General features: G+C 50.8%; 1 protein-coding gene across 1 annotated transcript; it reads left to right on the top strand.

Moving 5' to 3' along the window:
- Nucleotides 1-1,266: 1,266 nt before the first annotated feature.
- On the top strand, nt 1,267-22,458 carry PNOC (prepronociceptin). The gene is made up of 4 exons (XM_024568595.4): nt 1,267-1,279; nt 11,348-11,497; nt 19,126-19,574; nt 22,366-22,458. Exons 2-3 carry the CDS (start codon nt 11,372-11,374, stop codon nt 19,525-19,527), a joined length of 528 nt encoding a protein of 175 aa, XP_024424363.2. The 5' UTR covers nt 1,267-1,279; nt 11,348-11,371; the 3' UTR covers nt 19,528-19,574; nt 22,366-22,458.
- The last annotated feature ends 249 nt before the right edge of the window (nt 22,459-22,707 follow it).

Below are 22,707 nucleotides of genomic sequence, written 5' to 3'. Positions count from 1 at the left end.
TTAGCAGTCAGAACACATGCTTTCTTTCATCCCTCTCCACCCAGTCTCAGGGTGATGGGAGAGCCTGGCTTGTCACAGGAGAAGGTCCCTGAGCTCCTCGGATGATACAGGCTCAAACAATGGGATTCTGGAATACTTGGGGATCTTCCTGGGAAAGCCAAGGAGGATGTCAGGATGCGATTCGCCTATGGCAAGAAAAGGTGGGCTCCATAAGGACGCTGCAGAATCTTAACACTCGTTGCCTGGGCTGCCTGTGAGCTACCTTCCTGCAGGGAAGGGGAGGAGGCTCTGCATGGAGTGGTGGAGCATCCTCAACAGCTGGCAAGACCCTAAGGTGCCTGGGGGGACACCCTGAAGCACAGCAGCAGCTTTAAAAGCTCTCTGTTGTGACACTACATGTTGACAGGGGCTTTTTAGATCCAGCTGGCATTATTCAATGTGAAAAGGATGGAGGGGATGCAGAACTCTCATTTATTAAAGGTCCCATGTGTTCCAAATCCGAACAGAATCTCATTTTGCTACTCGCAAGCATCCCGGAAGGCGTTACGCCCATTTCACAGAAGGAGGGCCTGAAGTTCTCGGAGAAGTAACTTGCCAGAATTTCAGACACTCTGGTCTAAGTCGGAAGTCCCAGCATTCATACTGTGCTGTGCTGTGGGCACCTGTGAAGCGCCTCCCGCCCTGGCCTGTGGCAGGTAGAGCCACTCCCCACTGTGGCATCACTGCTGGTGCTTGTGGGGCAGTAACAGGAGGGGGTGCTCAGCTCAGCTCCGGGCTTCTCCCAGCTGGTGGGAGCTTTCAGCATGAGCTTCCCCTCCTTCTGCCCGATCCCTAGTCTTCACTCCTCAGCCAGAAAGGCTGCTCGAGGAGACTCGAGGATTGGGGTCTGACTCGTCACTGTCACCAGCAGTCTTTTTGTCTGACTGACTTACCAGAAAAGGCTGTCAGTGCTCGCAGTGCCTCTGGAAGCAAGAGGAAGGCAGCTGTGGGATCCTGGCTGAGCCGAGTCCAGGTACAGCAGGCTTGAGAAGGCATGGGCTGATGGGGAGGTTGGGGCGTCACGGGTCTGAGCACAGAGCCGGGGGGCGGGGAGCGCCGGGAAGGATTGTAGGTCCTGCTGTTCACTTGCTCAAGGGGGTCAGCTTGTGTGTGTGTGTCATCGAGGTGGGCAGGGAGGGGGAGGGCTGTGCGTGCGGGGGGGAGGATATATATGCTGCTGCGGGTGAGACGGCGAGCCGAGCCTCACATCCGAGGGAGCCAGGCTACTGACAGCTCTCAGGTAGGCGATGCCTGCGAACCCCAGCCCGAGACAAAGTGCCGGGGGAGCCTTGGGGGAGCAGGGCAGCAGGGGCTCTCTCCTCGGCCTCTCTCCTTTGTCCAGTGTGGATGCCACTGTCCTGCGAGATAATTTCTTCATTCGTTTTACTTTCAATGCTGGGACGGAGGGTGAAGGGAAGCGCGAGGCTTTTTATCCTGAAGACAGATACAGAAGAAAGAGCCAGCCAAACTTGGAGACGAGGAAAAGTTTTGATATCCCAGATGTGGCCCCTACTTGTCATTCCTGTCTGTTGAGAAAAGGTGGCTGTGGGCGCCAGGCTGTGGAAGGGGCAGGCTCGGGGCGCGGGGTTGCCTTGCAGGGCGGCCCTGGGAAGCCCCCAGGCACCTTTGTGAGTGATTTCTCTGTGCAGCTGACTGGTTCCCTTTCTCCCCTTCCCTCCTGGTGTGTTCAGGCTGGTTGATTTGGATTTGGGTTTTCGATCCTAAAGGAACCCTTCTCCCACATGCTCTGCAAGGGAATTGTTAGTGCTGAGGTGGGGAGAGTCGGACCTGGGGCGTTGTGCTGGACCAGTCACAGTTGGCTGATTGCGGTTACCGTATGTGAATTCCACATCGATTTCTGCAGGAATGACCTTGGTCTCCCAGACCCTGAGTCATTTTGAGTGTCTTCTCTTTCTTTGCGTCTTTCTCCTCCTGCCCATCTCTCCCACCCAAAGGTCTCTGCCGGGGTCCCGTGGAACACCACGATGAGCAGAAGTCCCCCAAACTCTCTCGCTCTCTCTCCGCCTCCTTTTCTTTCTCCTTCTCTCTTTGTGCGTCTCTCCGCCTGTGCGTCTGGCTTCCCCTCCCTCCATTACCCATCCTCTCCTCCCCCACCTCACTCTGAACGTGGACAAGTTCTGGGGGAATTTCAAGTAAGGCAGGATGATTCGGGAAATGGACTATTTAAAGGAAGCTGCTTTGGACTTGAATACCCTGATCCTGGGCTTAAACATCTGTGTTTCGCTTCCTCGAGCAGTCCATAATTGCCCCAATTATAACCAGGAACATTGTTCACGAGGCTAACAAAAGATGAGCGCTGCACGGCATTCGCCAGCAAGCCGAAGCCAGAGTTTTCAACATAGAGGGGAAAGTAAACGCCTGGCTTCTTATCAAAACCTCCCGAAGAAATCGCTGCTCTTTCTCGCTGCCTGTGGGTGGCTGCTGCACGCACGCTCCTTTCCCACGTTTATAAAGTGTGGCAGGGAAATATTCTAACGCTTCCACGGATGCTGCGACACCTTTACCAGAAAGGGACTAGTGATCAGGTATGCTCGCCGAGTCTCCTGCAGGGTAGGGTCCCTGGAGTACCTGTCCCCAGCAGCCACCTTAGTAAAGCAGCTTCCACCGTCCCACATGCTGCCCGTCGAGGGCGCTATGTGCAGCCTGGGGTGGTGGGGGGTGCAGTTCTGTTCTCCCCGGGACAGCCACCCCGGCGCAGCCGCCAAGGCGGAGGGTCCTCCAGTCTCCAGAGAATGCAGGGGATTTTGCATCGGCAATGAAGGGAGTAATTGCGAGATTAGGCTCAAACCCGTGCTCTCTGAAGCCTGTAACAGGAGCTGTCACAAAGCCATTCTGTATTCAATCAATCAGGTATTTATCTTCTCCCCTCCACCAGGCAGGGGAGGTGCGCTGGGGCTGGGCTGGATTCAGCAGAGGTGATAATAACAGCCCTTTAGGTTTGTACAATAATTTACATCTTAGACAATGCTTCCACACCCATTAACCCTGGCAACAGCCCATGAGGTGGTGTCATTATCTCCGTGTTGCAGTTGAAAACTGAAGCTGAGAGGTTAAATGATTTGTTCAGGAGGTAGCGGACAGAGGACTGAGTCCAGCCTCCCTGAGTCCAGCACATCGCCCACTAGGGCCAGGTGTGCTTGCAGACCAACAGGGTTAGGGGTGGGCAGCACAAGCACCATGAGACAACCAGAGGACAATGCCAGGCGGTCTGTAATTACGTCCTACACTGTACGGTCCAGCCAGCAAATGCTGGAGGCAGTCCAGGCAAAGAGCACTGGCCCCAGCGACTGCAGGGGTTCGAGTAAGGCGAGGAAGGATGCGAACGGGTGGAGGGATTTGGAGAGAAAGGGGGCAGCTGGGACAAAGGCACAAAACAAGGGCAAAGGAACTACATCTATGGAAACTGTTATGTGCCACACCGTGATTTAAACTCGTCTACATGCTTATTTCATGCTAAGACGCACGCGGACACAAACACACGGTAGGGATGTGAGATTTAGGGAGAGTGTTTGCACCTCTATCAGTGCGGTTCAGCGAACGTCAGCCCCCGGCCCCACAGCCACCAAAGCCTGAGACGCAAGCTTTGAAAGCTACCAGTTCTGAGTCTGGGTGGGGCTACTCGTCAGTTGTCCTGGGGAGGGGACGGCCCCTCTGCCAAACCAGGAATCCTCATGACAGATGTCGCAGTGGCTTCAACTGCTGGGCAAGCTGGATTTTCTAAGCACTTCCATTTAAATGCCTGTAGGTGCTCCATGATTTAACACAAAGGTTTCCTTCTAAACAAAACTAACTGAGATTTGGGGCACACCAGTTTCGGGGCCAGGCCAATTTTCTGGGCATCTTCCTAGACAGGCTACAATCACAGTGTGTCTTGACTCTGGGTGAACCTGTGGGGTTTCAGATCCTGGCAGCTGCCTCAGCATTGCAGCAACACGGTGAGGCCAGCTCCGAGGGCTGGCTGCGCAGGCGAAGTGGGGGGCTTGCCTCGCAGGAGGAGTCCCGCGTCTCAGGGAGTCACCGGCCGGCCAGGCCATCACTGCCTCCCCACCGCGGCTCAGAGCCAGCCTCCCCTCTTCTCACATGGTCCTGTGCTCTCCCCGCACCCCCACTCCCCATTCATCCAGCCAGGAAACGTGTGTGCAGCATTTCTGATGCCGGGAGAGGAGACCTGTGAGACTGTCCTGGGCTTTCTCAGGACTCACAGCCAGGGTCTTCAGTCCGCGGGGCTGCAGGGCGTGGAGACTGTGTTTCACGTTACCTTGTTTTATTTGCACCTGAGCGGGCTGTATGATGTACATAAATGAGTAATCGGGAATGCGTGCTCAAAACCAGGCTGCTGGTGGGTGGGTTTAAAGAAGTTTGAAGACTACTGGCCCAGATCCTTTGCTCTTTTGCTGATTTGTATCTTCTAATCTATTTGACAAGAACATTGAGTGATTGCAGTGTAAAAGTAAATAAGTGCTTTTAAATTTTTACCTTATTTCGACAGTATCTTGTGGAACTGTGGGTCAGAGTCAGGAAAATTATAGTGATACCTTTTCTTCATTTTGTTTATAATACTTCCCCTGACATTATGATTTAAAAGTCTTTTTTTTTTAATCCTCACCTGGGGATATGTTTATTGATTTTGAGAGAGAGAGAGAGAGAGAAACACTGATCTGTTGCTTCCTGTTGGCGCCCCAACCTGGATATCAAACTTGCAACCTAGGAATGTGCCCTGACCAGGAATCGAACCTGCATCCTTTGGTGTGCGGGATGGGGCTCCATCCCACTGAGCCACCTGGCCAGGGCAAGAGTGACAGCTTTTGAATGCAGTAGCAACCCTGATAGAACTCGTGCCTGTGGGCCCCTCCTGACCTCCCCTGAGCCCCAGGCTGGGCTGTCACTACGGCCTCAGGTCCATGCTGCCCAGAAGCTGCTAGTTCACCAAGCCCTTCGCTTCTCTCCTTCCCTCCTCCTTCCTTCCTGCTTCCCTTACTGGGAGAACACAAATATCTGACCACTTAGAAAATCAAAAATATTAACTCTCTAATCCAACTGCCTCTTTTTGGAGAAGGGGAAACTGAGGCCCAGAAAGAGGGCCTTGCTCAGGATCCCACAGATATGCACAGAGCCAGAGCTCGAACCCAGGACTCTGGTTTCCACACACAGGGCTCCTGTTCACTCACTGCTTGCCAGCCCCGGGCCCACTTGGTCTGCCTTCTACCTCCTCTCCGCTCCCCCCCTCTTCCCAGGTGGGATTTTAGAGCCGAAAGGGGACCTTTTTGAGTGTGAGTGTATTAGAGGAGGAAAGAAACTAACAGGGCCTCCCTCGGCCGGAGCTGGTGCACAAGCAAAGTGTAGGTATCTGTCTGCAGTGGGGCAAAGAAGTGGGGCGTGTGGGAGACAAGCCCCTGTGCTGGGGGGCAATGAAAAATCCCCCTGTGAACTGGGCAGAGCCCACAATAAAGGGGGGACCCTGAGTTCAGGACAAAAGGAGGTCCCGAGAATGAATTCAGCCTCTTGAAGCAGACAGACAGCTACGGAGATCACGGGGAGGTCTGGGAACAGCATGAGCTTGGGAACCAGATGGGTCTGAGTCTCAGCTCTGCCGCTCCACGTCCGTGCCCCTTGTCAGGTCTTCTCAAGTGCACGGTGGGGACAGTCACCCTCACCCCGAAGGAGGGGTGCTTATAAACAACTGGCAGAGTGCCTGGCACACAGTATTCTGAATATAATAGTCATGTGATGACCATTACACACAAACAGAGACCATCCCAACAAGATTCCACCAGAATCTGCCAACCTTTCCAAAGCAGAACCAGTATATGGAGACTATGGTTTCCCAGAAGACACCATTTGGTGTCAAAACACCTGAGTTCAAGTCCTGGCTCTGCTATTGGTAAGCTGGATGCTCTTGGGCAAGTTGCCTGACCTCTGTGAACTTATGTTTACCTCGGAAAGGGGGATAATGTCCACCTTAGAATATTGTAGGGTTGTATGTGAATGTAAGAATCACCTGTAATCTGTAAAAAACAATCTCTGCACACATGGTTGGCGAGGAGGACGGGCGCAGGCCTCTAACAGGAGACTGCCCATCTTCCCTCTTCCTCCAAAAGCACCAGAATAACAGCACTTCTCACGGGTTGTAAGACAACACATGATTAACTTTTACCTTTGACTAACGCTTCGCGTGTAATTTTCCAAACAGATAAGCGACTGATTCTGTTGTCCTCGGAAGCAAGATTACCTGCGAATAGATTAAATCTAAAACGGTGGTATTTTATCTTTATAAACAGTGAAGCACAATTAAATTTGTGAGATGTCATTACCGAACAAGAAGGTAATTAAACATTTCTTTATTCAATACGAGGTGTTCAGATCTCTAAATATAATAGGATCACCACGCAGAACTGTTGGCTGGGCTTCGTTTGCCAAGTGAAATACGAGCCATGTAGAATTCAGGTGCGTACTGGGGTAACTTTTTGTACTGGCTACGATTGCACAGTAAAAACAGCACAAATAAAACCTGTTATATCGCCCCCACTTCGTGGTTGAGCAGACTGAAGCTCTCAGTGGAGAACTAACTCACCCAAAGCCACAGCTACAAAATGTAAAGGTTAACCATAAATATAAGTCATGAATTAACTAATTACTTGCCTTCATTTAATTGGCATTAACTTATAGACAGAGCTACAACAAAGCACATACCTGCTGCCCAGCCTTCTTAAGAGTCAAATGTGTCTTTTGAACTTTTTTTTTTAACTTTTAATAAAGTTCGAAACCTAACTTAACCTAGAACACCTCATACTAGGTGTTGAGAAGTACCAAAAACACAAAACATCGCCCCTTTTCTTAGGAGAATTACATGTATTTTGAGCTTTCACTTATATCGAGCTCACTTAAAAATCACAAATGACTTATGAGCTAGGACTGGTCATTCCCACTTTAAGGATTCTTTGAACTTTAGAAGAGAATGAATAGCACTGAGAAGGGATGATTTTTAAATACTAATAGGTGGAGTCACTTGTTAAAAGTGAGGGGTGGGACACAGAGGGGGAACCCAGAGGTCTGAGACTGAGAGAGAGTGAGACCAGCAGGGAGGGCCAGGCTATGCCGAGTAGATTTAATAAGGTCACCCCAGCGCCCAACCACAGAAGGCCCGCCTTTTACATGTAGGAAGGCTACCAGATGTCCCAGGAGCTCATCTTCTTTTTGCACCTCACCCTAAAAACCCACTTACCCAGAATTTGAGATCACAGATATCAGCCAATCCATCAAACATTTCCTGGATGTCCAAGTTGCCACAGTTAATGCAGTTCATGAAATAACTCAGCTGGAGAGCATTTTATTAACATCTGTCCCAACTTAATCAGCTCAGCCTATGCAACATCATGTCTTGCAATTTTGCATTAAGGAAGGAAGCAGGCCCTTTTCGCCAAGCCTCCCTTTCTTCTGGGACATACAGGTGCTGCCATCTTGTGGCCATAGTAAGCACAGCCACGCCATTCTGGACAAATTCCACAAAAATATCTCCTGACTAGAAGGATTGAGATTTAGTAGAATAAGAAATGTAAAGGCAATGCTCAAATTAAACAAAGATATATTCAAGAAGCCCTCAGTTTAGGACATTTACTTATATGGTGGCTGTTTAGAACTCAAAAAACATTTTCTCTTCCAAAGAACCTGTAAGTGGTGATGGGCTTCCATAGCTTGCCTACCTACACCTGTACCACCTGTACAAACTCAGCCTATCACATTGTCCCAACCATGCCTGGCTGCCATTTGTAACCAGTCTTCTACCAAACCATGCACGGGCTTCCCACTCAGGGTGGCATGTGGTCTTGCTCTGGAGCAAAACTAGTTGCCACCCCTCAAACTGGACAATTAGCTAATAGACACATTGTCCACGGCACAGATGCTGAAGTGGCCCCTGGGTGCTGAGCACCCTGGCCCCCAGTGAGGCAGATTCCCAGACACTCCCCAGCTCCGCCTTGGGAAGAGGGATCCTGAGATATGCTACTGCCCTTTATCAAACGTTTTGAGCTCCTCCTAAGCCCCGGCCCCATCTGAGTGCTGGAAATAGAAAACCAGGGAACACGATTGTTGCCCTTCAGGAAGTCACAGGACAGGGGAGCAATACACATGTGTCCAGCTGCATAGCGCACTGTGGTAAGTGCCCTGCAAGGGGCAGTGAGAGCATTCCGGGGAAGGCTGTGTGCTGGGCTCTCTATTTCTAAGTTTTTATGCAGCACTTGTTATATGCCAGGTGCTGTTTTAACTGCCTACAAACATCAACCTGTTAGTTGTCATGTGAGACAGATCCTATTATTGCCCCATTTTTACAGACAACAGGTTGAGCTGCAGACCTGGGATCCGAACCAGCAGCCTGTAGGGATGAGCTGATGGGAAAACGCACTCACGACCCTGTGACCCAGGGTTGTGACCCTGGGCACTGTGGTGCCTGTCTGACAGGCCCCTAAGGCTCGCTTCCCTCCTGCTCTGATGTGCTGCTCCCCATGCCATCGCAGCAGGGGGTGCATGTAACTCTGAGCAGGGGAGGGAGATGGCTTCCCCGAGGGGGTAATTCTCAAGGTGTGTATGAAGTATGAGTTAGAGACATGGGCTCTGGGTAGAAGAAGAGAAAGCGCCAACACACAAAGCCCTTAAGTACCTGATAGAGCCGCTAACTGTGCGTGACTCACGAGAACTAGAGAGGACTTACGAGGGTGAGCAGCCGGAGACGAAGCTGGAGAAGAGGCAGGAGTGGTGCTAAGTCCCAACAGGAGCCAGAGAACCACCTTAAGCACTCAGGATCGCCATCGGATTTGAAGGTGGTTTGGTAGGAGGGCAGACCATTAGGCAAATTAGGAGGCTGTCACAACAACCAAGGCGATAAATCTCAACCTGTGCATTCGCCCTCGGGATAGAGAAGAAAACTGCATTTGAGATTTATTCATTTGCGTAGAGTTCAGGCTCATTAATCATGAGCCCGGGACATCCCATCATCTGCGGGGAAGCTCAAACCCTTCAGGATGACAAACACAACGCTGCTCCATGTGGACAGAGCTCCTCGCGCAGCAGGTGCTTCCCCAGGGAGTGTGGGCAGGTGGCCCTCACAGGCTGTGTCCCTGACTCCTCCGCACCTGTGAAAGGGGGTTTCTGTGTCTCTCAAAGGCCCTCTTCTTTGTCCTCTTGGCAAACTTACTCATCATTCAAACCCATCTCACACGTCACCTCTGACTAGAACAGTGACTGAGCATCTTTGAGTCCGCATCCTCTTGGTATGAAATGCATGGATGATGCACTAGACGACCTGGGGTGGTGCCCCAGCATGGCCACTGGGTGACTTCAGCTGCGGGGTCCCTCCTACTGACCCGCTCCACTTCACATCCAGATTCTACCAGCGCTTCCCAAACTTCAGTGTGCGTGTGAATCACCTCAGAATCCCGCTAAAACTGCAGGTCCACATTCAGCGGTTCTGGAAAGGGGCCTGAGATTCTGCATTTCTAACAGGCTCCCTGGTGATGCTAATGCTGCCGGTGTGCGAACTGCATTTGAGTGGCAAGTCTAATAGGTTTCCCCGGTATGGTCTGATGAAAAAGCAATAAAGTTTATTATTTTTGTTTGTCTACACTGAACCCTTTATTAAGGTAAAATTTCTGTACAGTGAAATGCACAGAATTAAATTTAAATTCAGTGAGTGTTGGCAAACATATATGCCTTTGTGACCTCCACCTCAAGCAAGAACATTCGCAACAGTCCCAGAAAGTCCCTTGTTCCCTTTCCCATTCATCCTCCAAGTAAAGGGGGTTCTGTAGGGGCCCAACATGATTCAGTCCAAGGAAATAACTGTTTGATTCAGAAGGATTCACCACAGGATCAATTTAAGGAGGAAAAGAGAAGACTGAACATCCTGCAGGCAGTCCCAGTAAAGAATGTAGACTTGGACCTAACTAGCCACCATTGGGGCTGTTATCTTGGGATAATTTCTTTGTCCATTTTTTGACTCCACTCGTCTGGCCCTGTGCTTTGCATGGAACAGCAAAGTGAACGAACAGTTTGGCCCTGTGGTCAGAGGGCCAGCTCTCGTCCAGCAGGAGAAACAGACAAGGAACCTGCCGGGAGCCTCCTGCAGGAGCGAATTCTGGGATGTGGGGCGTTCCTGGCCGAGGCAGAGAAGGCAGAGAGACGAAGCACAGGGGTCCCTCAGAAATCTTGTATTTTACACATCTCACTCTCGCACAACACTTCACACAAATCCCCTCACAGAGCTGATCTTTGCAACGGCCCTGTGACGAGGCAGGTGCCACTGCAGTCACGCACCACTTCGTGACAGAGGTGCGCTGCGGGAAATGCATTGCTCGGTGACTTTGCGGTTCGGTGAACACCCTGGAGTGCACTTACACGAACCTAGGTGGTGTAGCCTTCTTCACACCCGGGCCGTGTGGGATAGCTGATTGCCCCTGGACCATAAGCCCACACAGCATGTTACCGCACAAAAGGACACGGAATGAAATAAAGCACAAGAGAAAGTGACGCAGTCGAGAGAGGTGGTGAACTCTGGGTGTAAGAGGCTGCTACGGGGAGGCATGGCACACTGTTTTACCGCAAACTCTTTCTATAAGTAGAAAGAGTACACACTGTAATAATGACAAAAAGCATAGTATAGTAAATATACAAACAGGAACACAGTCATTTATTACCAAGTATCACATACTGTGCGTTACTGTAGGTGCCACACTCTGACACGACTGGCAGCGCAGTAGGTTTGCGTGCACCAGCATCGCCACAAACGCGGGAGCTGCTGCACTGTGATGCCACCACATCACTAGGCGGCAGGAATTTTTCGGCTCCACCATACTCTCATAGGACCACCGTCGCACATGCGGCCCGTTGTTGACCGAAACACCATGACGTGGCGCGTGACTATATCCCCCGTCCATAGCTATGAAAACTGAGGCTTGGAGAGGTTGTCTTAAGGTCACACACAGCTAAGCTGCAAAGGGAAGCCGCTGGCTCCCTGTAAATGCTGATGCATGTCGAGCCAGCAGGGTGGCAGGAACCCCAGGGGTGCTCCCCCCACCAGCCCTGACACCAGCCCCTGTGTGAACATCAGGCCTGGCTGGCAGGAGTGGACCACCTGTGTCCTTGACAACCCACTCCCTGCGGGGAGGCGAGTCTCAGGCCCTGGCACTGCCCCCTCTGAAGAGTGTCTTCCTGGCTTGCCCCATGTGAGGGTCTCTAGCTGCTTCCATCCCCGCCGAACGGCTGTTCTAATCACCTCCCACCCTCCTTTGTGTTCCAGTATCTCGCCTGCTGCTGCTGCACCATGAAAATCCTGCTGTGTGACCTCCTGCTGCTCAGCCTCTTCTCCAGCGTGTCCGGCAGCTGTCAGAAGGACTGTCTGACCTGCAGAGAGAAGCTCCGCCCCGCTCTGGGCAGCTTCAACCTGGAGGTAGGTCCAGGAGCACTGCCGCCTCCTCCTCCCGCCTCCTCCAGGGCAGACCCAGAATGAGAAACTGAGGCCTGGCCCAAGGCAACCCCTGTCACTCTCCACTTTGCCCCGTTCAGAAAAAGGCCTGCCCATGCTGCCATCTTGTTCAATTATTAAAGCGGTGCATTCACATTTTAGAGAATTTGGTAAATTAGAGAAGTTTAAAAAAAGAAAATTAAAATCACACTTATCCCCACCAGCCAGAGGAAGGACCCCAGTGGCGGCACTGGCTGCGTTATATACCAGGACGATTTTCCGTGTTACTGAACACGACGTTAATCCCCTGTGGGCGCAGTGTGATGTTTACCCACCCCTCCCGCCGAACATGCAGGCTGTGCTTCATTTTTAGTGGCAGATAATCAATTCCACAGTGAACAGCTCAAACGCTCTCTCATATTCTAAATTTTGAACTTGAAATGCAAATCCAACATTAAATTTCTTTATATTAAATAAGCTGCTTTCTCCATGGCTTCTATTTCAATTTAAATAGTTATTCCTCTCCTATTAAACCCAAAGTAACTCAATTTTTTTTTCCTCTGTAACATAAACTTTATTGAAAAGATGCCTTGTTTCAAACTCCTCCACCTTTAAAATCAACCAAAAGCAACTACCATCCTCAAGGCAAGGGTCCGAACATAGAACCCAAGTGCTCCGGGAGGGCAAAGGCACCAGTGATGAGCAGGCACAGCCCCAGCCGGCCCAGACACCGAGCTCTTGTCACCCCAGCTCAGTGGTTTTCAACCCTTTTTTCCGAACCGTAACAGCTACTGCGTCACGAAAGCATTCCCAGATAACCTGTTCAAAGTTCATCCGGCCCTCTCACTCACCCCGGTTTTCCTAAGACAAGGGACCCCAAGGCGAGCAGATGGGTAGAGTTTGCAGCCAGAATCCCTCCATGACAGAGTAAATCCCGGGTGCTGGGGAAACACAGAGCCGTGGACCCCAACCTAGTGTGGGAGGGCAAAGGGGGCTTTTGGAGGAACTGAAGTCTCTAGGGCAGGGGTGTCCAAACTTTCGGTGTCTCTGGGCCACACTGGAAGAAGAAGAGCTGTCTTGGGCCACACAGTAAGTACATTGCAACACATAATCACAAAAATATCTCATCACGTTTTAAGTAAACTTACGATTTTGTGTTGGGCCGCATTCACAGCCATCCTGGGCTGCATGCGGCCTGCAGGCCACAGGTTGGACACCCCTGCTAAGGAGACCTAAAGATGAGTGGGAGTGAAGGGTCATGAAAGGCAAGGACCTGCATCCAAGATTACTGCATCCAGCAAAGCTTTCATTTAGAATGGAAGGGCAGATAAAGTGCTTCCCAGACAAGGTCAAGTTAAATTCATCACCAAGCCCTTATTATATGAAATGTTAAAGGGACTTATCTAAGAAAAAGAAGGTAAAGTATATGAACAGTAAAATGACAACAAACTCACAACTATCAGCAACCGAACCTAAAAAAACCAAAACCATAAACTAAGCAAACAACTAAAATAGGAACAGAATCACAGAAATGGAGATCACATGAAGGGTTAGCAGTGGGGAAGGGGAGGGGGAATGGAGAAAAGGTACATAGAATAAGCATAATTGGTAGGTAGAAAATAGACAGGAAGAGGGTAAGAATAGTATAGGAAATGTAGAAGCCAAAGAACTTATATGTCTGACCCATGGACATGAACTGTAGGGGGGGATGGGGGAGAGAGGGGGTGTGCAGGGTGGAGGGGAATAAAGGGGGGAAATGGGACAACTGTAATAGCATAATCAATAAAATACATTTTTAAAAAAGAGAAAAAACCACTTTCCCTTGGTCTTAGTGAACAGAGTAGACAATGTCCCTTGCGTGTAAACCAGTGAAGAGTGGATGCAGCGATAATCTCCCAATCCCCACACTGCGGAGGGTCTCAGGGTGCAGCCTAGACCGGTCTGAAGGTTACGTACAATTCCTGAAGCACCAGCTTTAACTATAACCCTTTACCTCCCACTCAAAAAAGCACCAGGACTCAGAAGATACGTACACGCCCGTGTCCACGGCAGCACTCTTCACAACCTCCCCAAAGTGCCCATCAATAACAAATGGGTAAACAAATGCGCATGTACAGGCAGTGGACTATCACTCAGCCTTAAAAAGGACACGGCAACAGCATGGGTGAGCCTGGAAGGCATTGTGCTCAGTGAAGAGTCAGACACAAAAGGACACATGCTGACGGTCCTACTTAGAGGGGTCAAGTTCACAGACGAAAAGTAGAAGGGTGGTTGCTGGGGCTGGAGGGCCCGCGGAGCAGGGGTTTGATGGGTGGGGACTTTCAGGCTGGGAAGACAGAAGAGCCCTGGGGATGGAGGCAGGTGACGACGGCACAACAGTGCGAGTGCGCTTCACACCACTGAGCGGCCACCGAAAATGGCTAGGATGGTGAATCCAGTGTTACGTGTTTCACAGTGGAAGAAAGCATTAGGAACGTAACCACAAGGATACCCCTGACTCTGCTCTGATGTGTGTTTTACAAGGTGAATTAATCATGGAGGATGCAAAGTCCTTCTAACAAACTCACACCTGATTGTGAAACTCTAGTGTGACTTCCCGCCCCACAGACACCATGACCTCGGGTTGCCCCGCAGCAGAAGACAGCGGCCAGCAAGTACAAATTCTCTCCAGTCTCCTTCCAGCCACCTCAGGACCTGTCTTCATTCCCCCCACCTGCCTCCCATCTGCGCTCCTGCCCCTCCTCTTCCTCCTTCCGCACCGCTGATTTCCCGCCCTGCGTTCTCCCTCTCTTTCCCCCTCTCCTACCTGCTCTTTCCTTCCCTTCCTGTCATTTTTCTGAAAGATGACGACCTTGACCCCCTTGCTGCTGCATCACTCCCAGCTGCCCTCTCAGGGCCACCAGCAGCTCTAAGCCCCGAACCCACAGGCCGACTGGCAGGCTCCTCTTTGGTGACTTGCCCAGTGCTCTCCGCTGCTCTGACTCTTGTTTTTCTGCCTTCTGTGGGGTTCCTGCTCCTCTCCCCGCCCCAAAACATCATGACCGCCAAGATTCCCTGCTTCCTACCTTCATGTACTCTCTCCCTCTGAGACGCCGCCCCCATATCCAGGCCTTCAGCTCTTCCCAGGCCACAGGTAACTGCCAAAGGTACACCCCACACCTGGTCTCTGCTGAGCTCCAATCACTTTCCACACTTCCCGGAAATCCCGCCTTCCTTTCCCGGCCTTCCCACGGCTCCAGGAAATTGCCCTTCCATCTAAAACATGCCTCTCCCTCCTCTAGTACTTCAAAACTCTGATTGAGCCCCAGCCAGGTGGGTCGGTTGGTTGGAGTGTTGAGCGCAGACCAGGGTCTGAGGGTTCAATTCCAGGTCAGGACACATACCTAGGTTGTGGGTTCAATCCCTGATTGGGGCACGTGAAGGAGGCAACTGAGAGATGTTTCTTGCATCCATGTTTCTCTCTCTCTCTCTCTCTCTGCACATCCCCCCCTCCCCCACCTTCCTCTCGGTCTAAAGTTGATGGATACATCCTCAGGTGAGGATTTTTTTTTTAAACTTTGATTAAGTTTCACCTCTTATGAGAGCACTTTGCTGATTCTCTGCCGGCCCCTCCCTCCCTTGTGCTCTGACACTGGTTTGTTCGTCTCTCTGTCGCTCTAAGGCGTGAGCTCTCTTTGCTGATGGCTCTGGGGATCCCACCCGTAGCCCAGTGTATGGCACAGCGCGTTGGAAACTGTAAAACTGTCAGAACTTTGGTCTCCTTACAGGTGCACCCAGTACGGGTGCTGTGGAGTTTTTACACTGGTGTGTTTCGACACCAGTGAAGAATCTGGAGCACGTTTCCATGTATCCACAGCATCCTACATCTCTGGGGTCCAGACAGTACTGGTAGTTTACGCTTTTGAAACAAGTTAGAAAATAGCCAGTCATAGCCTTCCAGTGAGGGGCAAACCCCTTGCAGCGCCTGCTGACGCCCACAGCACCGGGCTGCCTGGCTGCCTGGCTGCTGGGTTTCTAGTTTGTATTTACTTTTAACCTACTTGGTTTTTAAGTTTCATGAAATGTCTAGAATGTAGGCAACCTCTCATTTTCAAATCTTGAAACTCTTGTGTATGTCCACTGTGTGATTTGGGGCGGGGGGCACTCAGATATTTCAGCCGGGTCAACTCCCCAGCCCCTCCACCAAATCGTATGGTCCTGAGCTACTCCCAGGACCTTTTGGACCTTGGGCTTCATCAAGAATTCCTTTACTTCTCACTCCAAGTCCATGGTCCAAGGACGGCTGGCTTTGACTTAGGCTATGATCTTGGTCAGTAAATGACTCACGTGCAAAACCCGTTGCAATGTCCTCAGTTTTCATCTAACTGTCTTCACCGTACCAGCTCAAGTGGGAAAAACCACATGTTTTAAAGACAAAGAAGGAAACTCAAGAGAGGCCTGGGGAAATTCAGTAAAAACTTCCTAAAACTCTGACAGCAAAAAGAAACTGCCTCCTGTTAGTGCTTTCTGTCTCCGTTACATGAAAACCCTTGGTAGTTGATTTGCAGCAGGAGCCTCTGCTACGTTCTTCTCTCGCACTGTTCATCTGCTGGCGTCAGCCCTCGGGTGTTCCAGCAGAACCTCCCGAAGCAGGTAGCCCCCAAATGCCTCTCAGTCAGAAGTGGTTTGATTCTTTACTGACAGAAACCTGACAACTTAAATGAGCCTCTTCTTCTCCTTCCGATGGGCTTGCGTGCCTGTTCCCTCGTCTGTGGTCCCAGGCCTCCACACGACCCTTTGCTCAGTTTCCCCATAAGTGCAACTTTACAGATCAATTTGGCATCAGTCTGACATTCCAGATGCTCACCCACACTCTGGCTTAATGTAGCGATGTCATCAGTGTGGGCTGTGGAAATGCGTCTAGCTCACTTAATAGGCTATTAACGCAGCCCTGGGAAGAGGCTGGTGGGCACCTCAGATCAGAAGGTTCGGCATTAAGCCCCAATGCCCATCTGGTGCTACAAATGCTGTTGTGAATTTGGGTTCCTCCCATTTGCCGAAAACCTTCTCCTAAATCACGGGTTGAGAGGGTTTTTTAGTGTCCAATGCATCTAACAATATGACAAGTCTTGGTAAGGGCTATGCCTCTGGTTTGATCATAGAATTTCATTTTCTCTGACTGACACACAATCCAATTACCATCTGCACTTAGAAACCTCAGGGGCTTGCAGAAGATCTCATAGCCCTTAGGTTTGACAACTTCCACCTGTTCCTGTAAATGGAAGGTAGAAGAACAATTCCACAAGCATTTGGGGGCTACCATTCTGTGAGGTGTGCCCAAAGATCCACTTCAATGCTAAAATTCTGCACTCCTGCAGGCTTTTCCCGTGCTGCCCACGCTTTCCTGCTTTCCCCTTGACTCTGCAGAGGACGGTTTCTCAGACTCGCCACTGAGGAAAGCTTAGGCTGGATGACTATTTGTTGGGGGCGGAGGGGACTGCCCTGTGCGTGGCAGGATATTTAGCCGCATCCCTGGGCTCTGCCCATGTGTGACAGCATCTCCCCTACCCATCTGCCGTGTGGCAACTGAAATATCTCCAGACATTGCCAATGTTCCTGGGGTGGGCAGGGGGCAAAACCTCCCCGAGCTGAGACCCACGCTGAAGAGTAATAACCCAAGGGCTTTATGATCTGAAAGAACGTGTCACAAATTGGTTCTGTTTGCTTTTCTTCAAAGTGTTTCAGGAGCAGGCTAAGGACAGACCCACATGAGCCTACCTCTTATGGAATCTCTGCCCCCCCATGTTCCCTGATGGCTTCTCCCCCCTCAGGTCCAGCCCCAGAATCACCAGGAGTGGTTGCAAAAAATGGAAGTCCCTGGCCCCCACCCTGGGCGCCCTGAGCCGAAGTCTCCAGGGGGATGGGCTAAGCCTGTGCACCCTAACAACCCCAGCAGCCACTCTTACAGAACACTCACGTGTGCAGCCGCTGTTGTTCCCAAGCCCCTCCCGTCTATGGAAGCTGCCTATCCTTCTCTCACACACAGTGACATGGTGGGGTAAGAAAGAGGTTTCTCCAGATATCTCAGCTGGGTTGGCACTGACCACGCATTACTTCTGCCTTCTTCTCTGGAGAAAAGCTAATGGAGAAGACGTGCTCAAAAACCACGGCTTGAGAATCAGTAGGTGCCAACATCACCACCTCTCGTTAGTGTGTGGGCTTGGCAAGGATGCTCCTTGGATGCCTTACCAGTGAGGGAGAGTGGCTTTCCCCCCGATTCTTGTTTCCCCCCGATTCAGGTTATACTGGTATCTAACAGTGTAGGTTTGGACACATTGCTGAATCTTACTGTGACACATGAACATGGACGACATCTGTGGTTTCCAAACCTTGCCAAACATCAGAATTACCTGAGCTTAGTAAAAATAAATTCAAGTCCTGTTTCTATTCTTCAGGGATTTAACGGGGTTTTGGAATCAGTGGTTTTTAAAGTTCTGTAGATGGTTTGCTTTCGCACCCAGGTGTGGGACCCACTGGACTTTGCCCACAGAGGCCTCTGTGCCACAGTGAGCCCCTGGGTGAGTGTTTTTGCTCCCCAGTTAGGGACTACAGGGCACAGCCAGCAGTGTCCTGGTGTCCCACAGCTGCCCGGAGAGGCACCTATAAGCCAGGCAAGAGCTCCAAGGCTTGATGAGAGACTCTGCAGCTTCCTGCTGACCATGAGGGCCAGGTCACAGGGAAGTGAGATTTTTCATCCAGCTAAGGCCAGAAACACAGAGAGGAGAACTTGGGCTGAAGCCAAAACAGCAAATAAGAAGCAAAGTTGGAGGCAGAGGCTTCCCAGAGACCCAAAGAGACAGGAACGCGGAAGAGTGCCGGCTAGGCCAGGACCAGATGGGAGGAGTCAGGGAAACGGCATGGTTAGGCTGCTGATCCAGATGAGAAGTGGAGATGCCGGGAGAGGCAGAGCAGCAAAGAAGATTCCAGGAGCCTGGGGGGTCTCCTGGATTGTATTGGATGGTCCCTCTTCCCACCTGAAACCCCCCCAACATGCCTACATCCCAAAGCACTTTGACCTTCATTTTTATGAATGATGCACAATAGTGAGGACGAGTTGGGGGCGGGGTGGAAAATTAGTACCAGGATTGACCTTTACCTGGTGACCTTAAAATAACCATGCAGATTTAACTGCATACTTTGGCAACCCCACTTTCTTAAGCCAATCTGACCTCCCCTGAGCCTGAGAAAGAACAAAATTGAATTCTTATCTATGGGTGACCCGCAGGAGCTGTGTTGGGCTCTAGAACCCTGACTAAGTCTAGAGCGGGGTGCAGTTTTAGTGCACATTCTTCACTAACTTGCTGTGTCACCTGGGGTCAGGTGAGCTCCCATCTCCCAGCCCCCAGTTTCTTCACCTGCGAGATGATGGAGCTGGGTCAGATAGTTTTCTCTTTCTTTCCAACTTTGAAATTCAATGAGCCTAAAGAATTACAGGTAAAACTGCTGCACAGGACTCAATAAAGGGATGTTTCAGAAGTACTTGCATTGGTACAGAGGGACTTTCTCTCCTCATTGCCTTGGATGAATAAATGCCCACCTGGTCTTTCTCCCTTCTCCCACCTCTGTCTTTGCAGGTGTGTATCATCGAATGTGAAGGAAAGGTCTTGTCCAGCCCTCTCTGGACCCCATGCAGCAAGGTGATGGCCAAGGGCTCCTGGCAGTTCAGCCCTGTGGACCCAGGGCACTTGGCAATTCCTCTTTACCAGCCAAGAGCCACCGAGATGCATCTGAAGCGAATGCCCCGTGTCAGGAGCCTGTTCCAAGAGCCGACAGAGACAGAGCCGGGCATGGATGAGGCTGGAGAGAAGGAGCAGAAGCAGCTGCAGAAGAGGTTTGGGGGCTTCACTGGGGCCCGGAAGTCGGCCCGGAAGTTGGCCAACCAGAAGCGGTTCAGTGAGTTTATGAGGCAGTACCTGGTCCTGAGCATGCAGTCCAGCCAGCGCCGGCGCACCCTGCACCAGAATGGTAATGTGTAGCCGGAAGGGGAGCCCCTCCCAGCTGCACCGTCCACTTCAACCCATGAGTGAGTTGGGCAGGAATGAGCTGGGGGCAAGAAGGAACCTCATGTATCTGTCTTAGCACATTAGCCCACAAACACACACCCCCCACACCCCAAGGTGTTCAGCTCCTGGGAGGCCTAGGAGGGAGGTAAATTCATTCCCTTGCCTCCTGCCCACCCTTTTTCTAGGGACAAAGGATGTTTTAGGATTGCACCTTAAGGCTTACTATTGTCATTTAGAGACTGGTTACCATGGGGATAACAGTAGTAGGTTAAGATAACTAATTCCTCTATAGCTCTCCAGGAGCTTAGTTACTATGGGGACAGTTAAGTGGACCAATCCTCCATTCAGTTGCCATGGCAACTATTCAGCTCACCTTCCCTCTGAGACTTTATCTCTAAGACCCCATAGCTGGACCTACCCTTAGCCATTAGCAAACAGTATGATTTCTGTGGCTGTGATATTGCTGTTTCACCTGCAAAAACAGCTTCGCTATCCCCCGTCTCTCCCCCACTCTCTCTCAAGGTGACTGGATTCCATAGAAACCGTGACACTTTCCCACTTTCCCCCAGTCAGGGAGTTCTTGTTAGGACCAGGAGCTACACTTAACCTGTTCTTCCTTCTTCCACTTGTCATGTGCCCCATCCCACCACCTGGCCCCACGGCCTGAATCCTCGTGGTCGACAGCATCATCACTGAGCCTTGAGACTGTGGCCCAACTGACCCAGCAGCTCTCAGAGTAGGGACTAAGGGATCATCTGTCCTCACTTTTTGCTTTTCCCCTGGGCCATTTTTGGTTTGTTTCTGTTTGTTTGTGTGCTTGCCCTTATTCCCTTCTCCCTTCTAGTCTGTTCCTACCCCCACGGCCATGCTTATACAAGTTCTTATAGTATTTGTATATCAGGTAAAAAAAAACATCAAAGACCCTAATTTACTGCCAGTCATTACAAATTCAACTTTCCTCAGCCCATACGTAATGCTGAGTGGTGCAGAGAACTAGCACGGTGGAATTTTCTGAAAACCTAAGAAAATCCATCAAACCTATGTGCCTTGATTCATACGTGGGCACAAGACTATCTGAATAGAGTCTCATACCTCTTCTTAAACCACCTAGAAACTAGCCCTACCAGAAAGAACCAATCAGTTGGTGAAAACCATTTCCAAGACATTACCCAAGTGGGGCTGTTCCCTGACTCAGGGGCAGAAAAGAGGAGGCCTGCATGTGCTGTTTTATTTTGCACCGAGTATGTTAAGCCAGATTGTTACTGATCTTTCTTCAAAGTACACTAGTGCTTGTGTGAATCACTGGCCCTTGCACATCTGCAGCGAGGCAGCCCACACTGCTCTTTGCAGGTCGGCCGGTTTGTGCGCCAGAGGCCCACTGCCATATACGGACGTGCGTCTCGGGCTGTGAGAAGGCTGCTGGGCTTATTTTAGCAGAATAACTCATCTCCGAAGGCCCTGAATTAACCTGCACTGTTTCTGAAGTCGTACTCTTGGGTCCTTAACAAGCATCCTATTTCTTCCTAAGCCGAATCTGCACCGTACGTAACAGTAAATCTTTCAGAAGCAGCCTGATTGAACTCCTTCAAATCTTAAAGACATTCTTCTATAAAGTGGCTCTTGAGGGACACTAAGGCTTGTGTCTAATTCTGAAGTACAACCATTTCTTTACCTACAGTTTAAAATCAGTCACATTAGCTGGAATCAATTTATTATTTAAAAAAAAAAAACCAACTGTTTGAGCCCCTATTCGGGCGATTAGTTTTTCTCATTTTCTATGAAGCCTCCAAGGGAGAGGCGCTGAGACAGAACTGGTAACTAGCTTCTGTCCACCGCTCTGCTCAGGAGGTAAACTTGTTGACGAAACACCGGAAACATGAACCAGCTCAGCTGGGTTTTATCGATTGCTTTCTTTCCCCTTCTGCAACCGCCTCTCTTTTTCTTTTCCCACACACTCATGGGTGCTGTGTTCTGAGATGGATGTGTATTTATGAGCCCGTAACAGGCAGCTGAAACCTTGTCTTTATTCACTTACACCCCAAGCAGACCTACACACACTTGGGGTTTCTCCATCGTGTGGGACTCTAGTGGCCAGTGCCAATCCGAACTGATGAGGCTGGAGCAAACCGGGCTGTCTACCACGGGAACGGGCTAAAGGCCCCCGATGAGAGAGTGTAGTGATGTGTTAGGAAGGAGGGACGCTGGGGTGCAGGGCCAGTCCCAGACAGAAGGGTGAGGAAGACACAACCGGTTTGGGTCTCAACCCTCTCAGCCCCTGTCCCTACAGTCTCCTCTCTGCCGCCCCAGGCTGTGACCCTCTTAGTCAGTGGGAAGTGAGCATATTCATTCATGGTGAGCAATTAGTGAAATCAGGCTTAAAGAGCACCATACATGAGGATGTAGTTAAGAGAACCATAAATGAGAATATACTTTAGCCTCAAGAAATAAATTACTACACAAGGGTTCCAAATAGTCCCACAGATAAGAGCTGCTTCTGGGCGGGGCATCTACCCTGTGCCTTCCGAGTCCCTGCCCACAGACCTCCTCTGTAGTCTGTCAGTCATGCCAGTGGACTGTACCGGGGTACAACAGTCTACTGCATGATAGGCCTATATATGTGATTCAGGCATTGTATATATATTTATGGCGTGTAGAGGGAGTTAGGGAACCCCGCTTGCTGCTTTAGGGCTTGGCTATTTGACAGGTAGCTTTTCTTTGCCTCCATTCCCTCGCTCAGTCACGAGGGCGAATAGGATTGAAGGGTCAGTGAAACTATCTGGTTTGCCATTATAACCGTTTCTGTCTCCCCAGGTGTCCGGGTGATCCCCAAAACAGCATGTCTCCAGCCCCAGACCTGCCGGCTGGGCATCCGGATCCCTTCCTTCCCCCGGCACTGAGCCAGGCTTTGCCCCCAGGTCTCCACCCCCAGGGCGCAGAACCTCCCTGTCTGGTTGTCTTCCCTCCCCCCTTCAGCCCGCCCCCTCCCATGGCATGTTTCATGACGACCCAGTTGCTACATCAGAGTGTATTTTTGTAATTCCTCCAGCGAACATTGACATGGCCCCATCTTCCTTCTCACCCCCCTCTCCCCCCGTCTAGGGGTGGGTCGAGGGAACAGGACATCAAGCCTGGGGTTTTGACTTGTCACTGCCA

The sequence above is a fragment of the Desmodus rotundus genome, chromosome 9 (assembly GCF_022682495.2).
Source record: "Desmodus rotundus isolate HL8 chromosome 9, HLdesRot8A.1, whole genome shotgun sequence".
Taxonomy (NCBI): domain Eukaryota; kingdom Metazoa; phylum Chordata; class Mammalia; order Chiroptera; family Phyllostomidae; genus Desmodus; species Desmodus rotundus.
The sequence above is the reverse complement of the archived record's forward strand: the minus strand, read 5'-3'. Positions and strand labels throughout refer to the sequence as shown.

What these genes read in the sequence shown, in the direction of transcription:
- PNOC (XM_024568595.4), top strand. Translation starts at nt 11,372, where the DNA reads ATGAAAATCCTGCTGTGTGACCTCCTGCTGCTCAGCCTCTTCTCCAGC. An exon ending in TGGGCAGCTTCAACCTGGAG is followed by an intron (nt 11,498 to 19,125) that starts GTAGGTCCAGGA and finishes CTGTCTTTGCAG; the next exon opens with GTGTGTATCATCGAATGTGA.